The 9,465-nt window shown below is 38.4% G+C and overlaps 2 protein-coding genes across 2 annotated transcripts in view; one reads left to right on the top strand and one right to left on the bottom strand.

The window, feature by feature from the left end:
* The first annotated feature begins 3,411 nt into the window (after positions 1-3,411).
* On the top strand, positions 3,412-6,978 carry cox8b (cytochrome c oxidase subunit 8B). The gene is made up of 2 exons (XM_023986065.2): positions 3,412-3,825; positions 6,748-6,978. Exons 1-2 carry the CDS (start codon positions 3,715-3,717, stop codon positions 6,841-6,843), a joined length of 207 nt encoding a protein of 68 aa, XP_023841833.1. The 5' UTR covers positions 3,412-3,714; the 3' UTR covers positions 6,844-6,978.
* A 1,265-nt stretch (positions 6,979-8,243) lies between these two features.
* Positions 8,244-9,465, bottom strand: part of ric8a (RIC8 guanine nucleotide exchange factor A) — a 25,596-nt gene continuing 24,374 nt past the window's right edge. Inside the window, exon 12 of the mRNA XM_023983180.2 lies at positions 8,244-9,288. Coding sequence (XP_023838948.2) covers positions 9,038-9,288 — 251 coding nt within the window. The 3' untranslated portion in view covers positions 8,244-9,037. The remainder of the gene's footprint in view (positions 9,289-9,465) is intronic.

Below are 9,465 nucleotides of genomic sequence, written 5' to 3'. Positions count from 1 at the left end.
AAAAATTGGTGAACAGCATTCTCACATAGATATTCCTYTTATCTAGGTGGGTGAGGGCAGTGTAGAGTGCAATCGAGACTGCGTCGTCTAAAGACCAATGAGTAAAAAACAGATCAGAAATAGGCTGCCTGTGTAAACACAGACACAACAGCTGCTAAATACAAGCCCGTGTGTGTGTTTTGTCAGAGTGAAATAAACATGCTTTTTAATTAACCTTACCCACCGTGTGAGATAAACATGGAGGTTTCCATAGAAAGATTTCAAAAGAAGGATGTTATCCACTTCATATTTGGCATCTCTCCTCCTCCAGTTTTCTGCTCCTAGATTAATGCTTGTTTACATGTACCGAGCACAGCAGCCGAACTCCTGAAGGCCCCATTCTATTGTGTTTATCAACACACAGCCAGTGATTTGTGGGCACTGACAGATATTTCTTCCATTTTTTATGATAACAAGCCAGCTTTAGATAAGGTCATGGGGATTTCTTATATTTTSTTAAGCTGCCAAAGCATATGTGACAACAAGCACAACAGCATCAACTGTTGGATAGGATGGTGAAAGAGAATAATCTTTAAAAAGCCTGCATTAAGTATTTTGTATATTAAATCATCACTGTATGTCTAATAAATCAATGTGTGTGTTTATTTAATTAAAATGTTAATTGATTTTAACAATTTATTTCCCTGARCATCTTTTGGCCATTGACATGCTCGGTCTGATTGTGTAGGCCTTAGGAAACTCATTTTAAGATATTGGCCGTGTTCGAGAGGATCAAACCCGTAATGTATCATGGGTAAATTGTGACTGACTGACTGACTGATCTACAAATAATAATGAGTAGTTATTTATGACRCAAGGTTCTTTGTAGATCAGTCAGTCGGCAGTCGCCTGCACTGTTGGCTGCAATGTCGAACAACTCATTTACATATGCAGCCCTGATTGGCTGATAGGATGGTCTAGAGCCTACCCCCTTACCCAGATGAATGGTCATTGGTGTATTTATTATAATCCGATCCGATTGGGATATAATCCGAAGGGTCGACACTGGTAGAGACGAGAAGCAGGTACAGGGAGTGAACATTTAATGTCAACGGACATGGAACAGGACAACACAGCGTCTGGACATGAACACATACCGACATTGGGAACAAACGGGGGAGCAGTTATAGAAGGAGTCCAGATGAGTCCAATGAGCGCTGCTGCGTGTAATGATGGTGACAGGTGTGAATAATRAAGGGCAGGCTGGCACCCTCRAACCTCCAGAGAGGGAGAGCGAGAGCAGGCGTGACAAACCCATCTGAACAGTCTGAAATTCCAGGCATTTCATTCCAACAGCTTTTACACAAAAAGGGTAAAATCGTCATATTCACAAATTCACAGTGTTATTTCAACCTCATAGTGTGAAAATATCATAAAAAAAATAAAAAAATTGAAACCCTTACACTAAGGACAGCGGAATATAGGTTACATGGTTCACAGTGGCTACGATATCACCTGACTTTACACGCAGTATAGAATAACTATGTGGCCTTATGTGATTTGTTTAGAAATCAGGACATTGCACAWTGCACATAGACATTTATTCATTTAATATATATTTTATTTATACAGGTAGCCTGGATTCTATTGAGATAAAAGTTATATTGTAGCGACCTTRACACAACACCTAGTGACTTCATTAAACAGTTTGGACCCCCGGGCGTAACAGTGAAGGCGTTGGCTTGCCAGTCACTGGTTGGATTTCCCCCAGAATTTGCAACAATTGATTTAAGGCCTGAGTGGGTGTGGTATATTGGCGAAGAGCTGTTCAACCCAAGCAGGAACTCCTGGATATAGCCTTGGTATGTTGGCCATATTATAAAATGGGCGGTTTGAGCCCTGAATGCTGATTGGCTGATAGCTGTGGTATGACAAAACAGTTATTTTTACTGCTCTAATTACGTTGGTAACCAGTTTATAATACCAATAAGGCACCTCAGGGGGTTGTGATATATGGACAATATAGCACGGCTAAGGGCTGTATCCAGGAGCTCCGAGTTGCCTTTGAGATGCCTTATTGCTATTATAAACTGGTTACCAACATTTACGTCATCAATGTACGCCAATTATGCATTTTCACCTAAAAATACTCATACCTCCAAGACAGTTTACTTAAACCTTTCAATGGATTCTTCCAGGTTAATTATGAAATCCATCCATCTATATAACACCAGACACTGTGATAACCTTCACCCTACCCTCTGCCACACCTCACATAGTTCATTCTCTATCAGATACAGAGGTACCGTACTCTGGAATTCTTATCTTCACATTGCCAAAACATCATCATACCTAAATAACTTCAAGCGAAGACTGGGTGTCAGCKYGATGAACCAAACTACTAAGTAATCTCCTCCATATAGCCTCTCTCACACACTCCAAACACACAACAAAACATATGCTGTTTATTTTTATTGTGACTGTTGATCAGTTCATCAGTACATTTATGATTAGTGTGTTTTGTTATGTTTTAACAAACCTGTTTTATTTTTGTACTTATGTCTTGTATGTTGTTTTGTTTGTGGTGTGGTTTTCGTATAAGCCCTTGGGCTTCCAACCACACCTGCACATTTATTAGTTTTTATCTGTATTGTTGTTTAGCACTTATTTTCTTTGGTACAAATACATYAAACCTTAAACCTTAATAGAACCGTAAACAAGTATATTTGCGTCATACCCGTGGTATATTGTCTGATATACACACAGCTGAAATGCTGTTTCAGCCAATCAGCATCCATGACCCAAACGACCCTGTGTATAATTAAGGCATGAGGGGGTGTGGTATATGGCCAATATACCACGACTAAGCACGGTTCTTATGCATGACGCATCGTGGAGTGCCTGGAGACAAAGCCCGTAGCCGTGGAATATTGGCCATATACCACAAACCCCCGAGGTGCCTTATTGCTATTATAAACTGGTTACCAATGTAATTAGATCAGTAAAAATACATGTTTTGTCATACGCCTGATATAACACGGCTGTCAGCCAATCAGCATTCAAGGCTCAAACCACCCTGTTTATGATGTGCTACATCTGGAAAAACAGTACAGTACAGTAAGCTACTGTCCTACAGCTGCAATCTCTCTCCACCAGACTTATGTGTGCAATAGTCTGTGAACAAGTTTACTACAGCCACACAACAGGCTGAGCCACACAGCTGTGACAGCTCTAGACTACATCCTCCCCCCAATAAACAAATGAATTTACACCACACTCATACACATAAACAAATGCACTTTCAAACAGTTTACCTGAATATAGCACGCTCGTTTGTTTCAAAACTACGCACACATTAGTTTCATTTGTTATTTAGGGGCGTGTTTAGGCTACATTGTTTTTGTTCCTTTGACTCACTCTGCAGGGTAACATACAGACAGACAGACAGACAGCCGACCAACAGGAACAGCTCTTGATATCAGCCTCCCTGTCTGGAGCAGAGCCTCCAACGCAGTTGATTTGACCAATTGAATACCAGAAGACTGTTTCAACGGGAGGGAACTTCGATACGTATACTCTTTTATTTGCTAAACCCTTTATTACACTTGGCAGGTAGACAACAAAAAACAACTGCTACCTCTGAAGGACATTGTTGACTTTTYCCTGGGCACACTAGAGTTAACGTCTCACCACGATTAGGCAGATTGGATTGAAATCAGCCACTAAAGAGGCAACATGTCTGGGATCAAGAGTTCAGTGAATTTGCTGAGGGTCGCAGTCAGGTCGCAGATCGTCTCCAAAGCCTCCCTGTCACACAAGCCTGCGAAGCACCACATTTCCGCGGGCGTAAGTACATGCAGCAGGTTGCTGGGCACTTTCCCTATCCTAGAATGTCCCCGCACCGCGCGWAAAAGCTCGTCCTTCACAAATCCATTAGATTTTTGTCTATTTGAAGCATGATTTTGCATTAWAAGACTATATCAAAGTCATATGGGGTTAATGTAAAGATGGTGATATTAATAACGGACTATTACAGCTTAATGACGTCTCACACGGTTCGGCTATAGGGTCCATGGCTAGAAAAGATACAGCTTTTGTCAAATTTAGGTCAAACGTTTATTTTTTTTGCATTGTAGCTAACCCTACCCCTAACCCTTTTCCTAACCTTAACCTAATTCTCCAAACCTGCTACGAAAAGGGAAATCTGCCAAAAGCTGTATCCCATCTAGTGAACACCAGTCTGGTCTATAGGGGAAGAGCGCATAACGCCATTATCACTGTAAATTCCTTCACGTAGGCTAGTCAGTTGCATGCATGGATAATTCAAGTCCTTTATTTTAAAGTGTGTTTGACATTTGTTTTATGTGTTTGGCAACGGATAACTAAGCTACGCACATTTCCTGCCTTGTGGTCTAGCTCATGTGCATGGAGCCTACTTGAAATTGTGCCAATAATGTGACCTTGTAGGACTTTGCCAAATATAGTCAAACTGTGCCCAGTTTGATTTAAATCTACAGCTGGGACGTTGGGAACCATACTGACAGAAATGTCTCACCACTGTTTAAAGTCCATATTCTCATCTAGGGTGAATTCAGAACAAGTATGGACACTTTTTGCATTTACRTCTTCTGTAACCTCTTTAGACATTTATCCAACATMTTAGCYCAACACATGATGCATTTCTTGAAACCCTCAAGATCACATACAAAAACATGTGGATATCATATTCACAGGAGGCATGACACACCCATGTGTGTACATTGAGTCAAAACCATAGTTGCAGCCTGCATTTTGTAGACTGGGACAGCAGGTTAGATAAACTGGACACCCATATAGTAGTAACTGTACCCCAATGACAATTAAATTCCATTTGATGTGATTAGGAAACATCTGAGGATTTCAGAAATGGATCATGTGTTGGGTTAATATGTTGGATAGATGTCTGAAGRGGTTACAGAAGACGGAACAATCTAAAATCTCTTTCTGAATTCACTCAAATAAGATTACTAATATGAGTACTAATAGGAGTACTGATAACAGTACTGATAAAAGTATTAATAACAGTACTAATAAGAGTACTAATAACAGTACTAATACGGGTACTGATAATAGTAATACTACAAGTACTAATAAGAGCGCTAATAACAGTATTAATAACATTACTAATACGAGCACTAATAACAGTACTAATACGAGTACCAATAACAGTACTAATACAAGTACTGATAATAGTAATAATAACAGTACTAATAAGAGCACTAATAACAGTACTAATAAGAGTACCAATAACAGTAGTAATAATAGTACTAATAACATTATTAATACCAATACTAATAACAGTATTAATAACAGTACTAATAAAAGTACTAATAAGAGTACTAATAACAGTACTAGGTACAGTACTAATAACAGTATTAATACCAATACTAATAACAGTACTAATAACAGTACTAATAAGAGTACTAATACCAGTACTAAGTACAGTGGTAATAATAGTACTAATAACAGTGTTAATAACAGTACGAATAACAGTACTAATAAAAGTACTAATAACAGTACTACAATGAAAAATGAACAGGATACAGTACTAGAAGAACCAGGGCACCAGTACAGGGGGTCCCAAATGTAAACTGGATCTCTTTCCTCCATTGGAAAAGCCTATAGGACTGTCCCACTTTAGCTACTCCATGCTGTCCTACTTTAGCTAGCCATGCTGTCCTACTTTAGCTAGCCATGCTGTCCTACTTTAGCTAGCCATGCTGTCCTACTTTAGCTAGCCATGCTGTCCTACTTTAGCTACTCCATGCTGTCCTACTTTAGCTAGCCATGCTGTCCTACTTTAGCTAGCCATGGTTGGTAAAGTGGGACAACAACAAAAATGACTGAATTACAATTGAAACATAATATTGAAACATCCCATACGGAAAAGTAATACATGGCAATATATATACAGTACCAGTCAAAAGAAGGAAATAACACATATGGAATCATGTAGTAATCTCAAATATATGTTGATATATCTGAAATATATGTTGATTTGTTTAACACTTKTTTGGTTACTACATGAWTCCATATGTGTTATTTAATAGTGTTGASGTCTTCACTATTATTCTACAATGTAGAAAATAGTACAAATAAAGAAGAACCCTGGAATGAGTAGGTGTGTTTTGACTGGTACTGTATATGTTATGGGAACATTATTTCAGTCATGGTAATAAAATAGAACAAATGACACAAAACAAAAAAAACAGGACCATTAATGCCCTATTTGCAATGATTGATTTGTAAATTAATTTAAGGGTATAGTTCACTTGTTTACCCCTTATTGTCAGTCAGATGGTTCCGTACACTGTCCATGGGCCAGGAGAAACTGTAATCCATGATTTAGAAGTGTTTAAATAGGCACTAATAACATAAGGGGGATTTGGCCATGAACATTTAACTTTGACTAAATTGCCCCCATCAACCCCATAGTTGTTTTGTTAGCCATCTGACTATAAGGTGTAAAAAAGTCAACTATACCTTTAACGTCCTTCAATTTATTCATTAAAACAACAACAACAACAACAGTGTTATGGTGTATACATTTTTTTTTATGGGATACTGTGAGATTTCGAGATGTAGATCATTTGTCTACTTACCCAGAGTCAGATGAATTGATGAATACATTTKTATGTCTCTATTGAAACGTAATATTGAAAGAAAATATTTTCAAGATCAAATAATTGTAGGCCTAAACATGWTGTAAATGGTGATGTTTTCATCCAGGAGCAAGCCATTGCATTGACAGTCTTCTTCATCACCATCCTGGGGCCGTCTGGTTATGTCCTGGCCCATCTGGAGGACTACAAGCACCACTCCTAAGTGGACCTGTCCGGACTGACCCCCGATCCACTTCACCGGTGAATTACTCCAGATGGCTTCTCCTGAAGTCTCCTAAACCCTTTATATGAGGGATGATTATATTAATGAATGTACCAATAAATGAWTGTCCCAGTACTACGACTGTCTCATCTTCTGATCTAAACCATCACACACATGCACATGTAAAGCACATACAAAAGTATKTTGACACCCCTTCAAATTAGTGGATTTGACTATTTCAAAGCCTATGCCCTCCAAGGCCCACCCATGGCTGCACTCCTGCCCAGTCATGTGAAATCCATAGATTAGGGCCCAATTAACATTTTTCAATTGACTTATTTCCTTACATGAACTGTAACTGAGTAAAAACTTAGAAATTGTTGCATGTTGCATTTATATTTTTGTTCAGTATAGAGTTGATTTGATTATAAAAAATAGTTTTTGTGACATAAATGTGTTGTATACGTTTAGATTTTGAAAATATGTCAACAACATTGCCTAACTTTTTTAATGAAAAGTTTTGATATTCCTGAAGCTACTGAAAATAACTTTGATTCCACCCAGAAAACACTTTCCAGTACATTGCATCAGCCACCAGAGGGCAGCTTTTACTGTCAACGAGACAGGCTATGTATCCATATGASAGGGCTGCCCCCACCACTTTTCCTGGAGATCTACCGTTCTGTAGGTTTTCAATCCAACCCTAACCTAACGTACATGATTCAGCTAGTTAAGATCTTGATGAACAGCTAATAAGAGAAATTAGAGTTGGGACTGAAAACCTACGCGACGTAGAACTCCAGGAAGAAGGTTGGGCAGCCCTGACATATGGTAGTCTGATTATCCTATTCCTCTATTTACATAATGTCAGAAGACAGAAGAAGCTCATCTCTGCAGTATAGCTGTGTTCACCTAAAATGACACCTCTAATTCTGAGCCGGGAGGCTGGTGTTTGTTATGCGTTAGTGGCCAGTAAAGCGAACGCTTGATAAGACCTGGGTCGTGTTCCTTAGGCACCAAAAGGAAGCAAATGGACTGAAACAGGGAGGGACTACCTGGAGTTGTCTAATAAGAATMCTTCAGTTGTAAATTCCATGGCAAACATTTTGTACAGTGTTTCCTGTTGGGTGTGCCCTAATGAACACAACCCAGGCCTTGAATCAAGTCCCTTACCCGCTCGCTTCCTGTAGCCATGGAAATCCCCATTTCCCCCTCTGTTGTATTAGTGGTCAATGAATAATTATAGGTGGAGGTTAAATCTAATATAGCACAATGTTTACTGCAACAAATATCTTTTGTAATATAAGATATTTATTAATAATTCATCTTTATTACTGTTTAATTACCATTTTGCCATGGACTTTCTCAGTAGATACCTGATAATTACTGTAAAAGTCAAATAAAATGCCAAGAATATTTATTTATAAAAGATGCCAATTCAAGAGAATGTTTTTGAAACATTTTTACTGAACCTCACATTAGTGTTGGTATACAATATAAATTAGGGTAAATATATACGTGGATTATTTTCATCCAACCTTTAAATTGCCATGAAACCACCTAAAATCAACAGATTGTTTTCTCATTCCCATTCTGAACTGAAATRTGCACATAACGGAGATAGTATCGTGGCACACCATATCAAGATCACCCATCCCAAAAAACGTCAGTTATCACATAACATGAAAAACACCTCATAATATCATCAGATATTATACTTMATTTTGAGGCTCTCTGATCACTAGTTTAGAACAATGCAACTACTGAAASAGTATTAATTGATTCATCATTTAATTCTATAAATAATTTAAATATAATTTGCTCAGTATAAGAACAACGAAAAAAAGAACAGGGTCAAATAAAGGGAAACTCATCACGCAGTTTCATTCTGTCTTTTGAGAATGTAAAGAAGATTAAAGTCTTGAAACAACATTTAATGTGAAAGGAGCCCGATATGTAAAGTATTTCACCTACAAAAGGCAGAAAACATACCCAAACACACTGATGGAAGTTAATCACAACCCAGAACATTACTATACACTTAAGAAAGATAGTTAACATTTCACATGCTACTCAAACACTGTAACTATTTTAGTACACCGTCATTGTCTTACATCAGATGATGATTCCGCCTGCACCGATAAGCTTCAGAGCCTGTGACAGAAGTTGCACAACAGGTGACAGTCCATTTTATTCATTCTACCTCCCCCTCGTCCTCGCTGCCTGAGCCTTGCTGTTGTTGTTGATCTTGTTGTTCTTTTTGATGTTCTTGTTGTTGTTGTTGTGGTTCTAGACGTAGTTGTGTTTGTAGGTGTAGTTGTTGTCCCTGTGGTATCTGGTCTCTCATTCGTCGCAGGTCGCCAGAATTCATCTGTGTCATCGAACCATCACTCCCCAGCATCATTGGCTGGATAATATTGGACCTGAAAGATAGAAAAGTCTCAACTCAAAAGACATTTATGATGATTCATTATTCCAATACATATGGCTGCAGTGCTGTGATCATTACCGTGTATTATTGATAATATTACATGTTTACATTGTATTGAACATCACTATTGTTAGGAAAGGAGGTAGTGGATTAAGCAACAGGTAGACAGTCTATTTCCACATTTCCAAAGT

The sequence above is a fragment of the Salvelinus sp. IW2-2015 genome, linkage group LG4q.1:29 (assembly GCF_002910315.2).
Source record: "Salvelinus sp. IW2-2015 linkage group LG4q.1:29, ASM291031v2, whole genome shotgun sequence".
Taxonomy (NCBI): Eukaryota; Metazoa; Chordata; class Actinopteri; order Salmoniformes; family Salmonidae; genus Salvelinus; species Salvelinus sp. IW2-2015.
Note: the sequence above shows the minus strand (reverse complement) of the source record. Positions and strands in the feature narration are given on the sequence as shown.

Coding starts and splice junctions, on each gene's coding strand:
- cox8b (XM_023986065.2), top strand. CDS start 3,715: ATGTCTGGGATCAAGAGTTCAGTGAATTTGCTGAGGGTCGCAGTCAGG. Junction 3,826..6,747: donor AGCACCACATTTCCGCGGGC/GTAAGTACATGC, acceptor GTTTTCATCCAG/GAGCAAGCCATTGCATTGAC.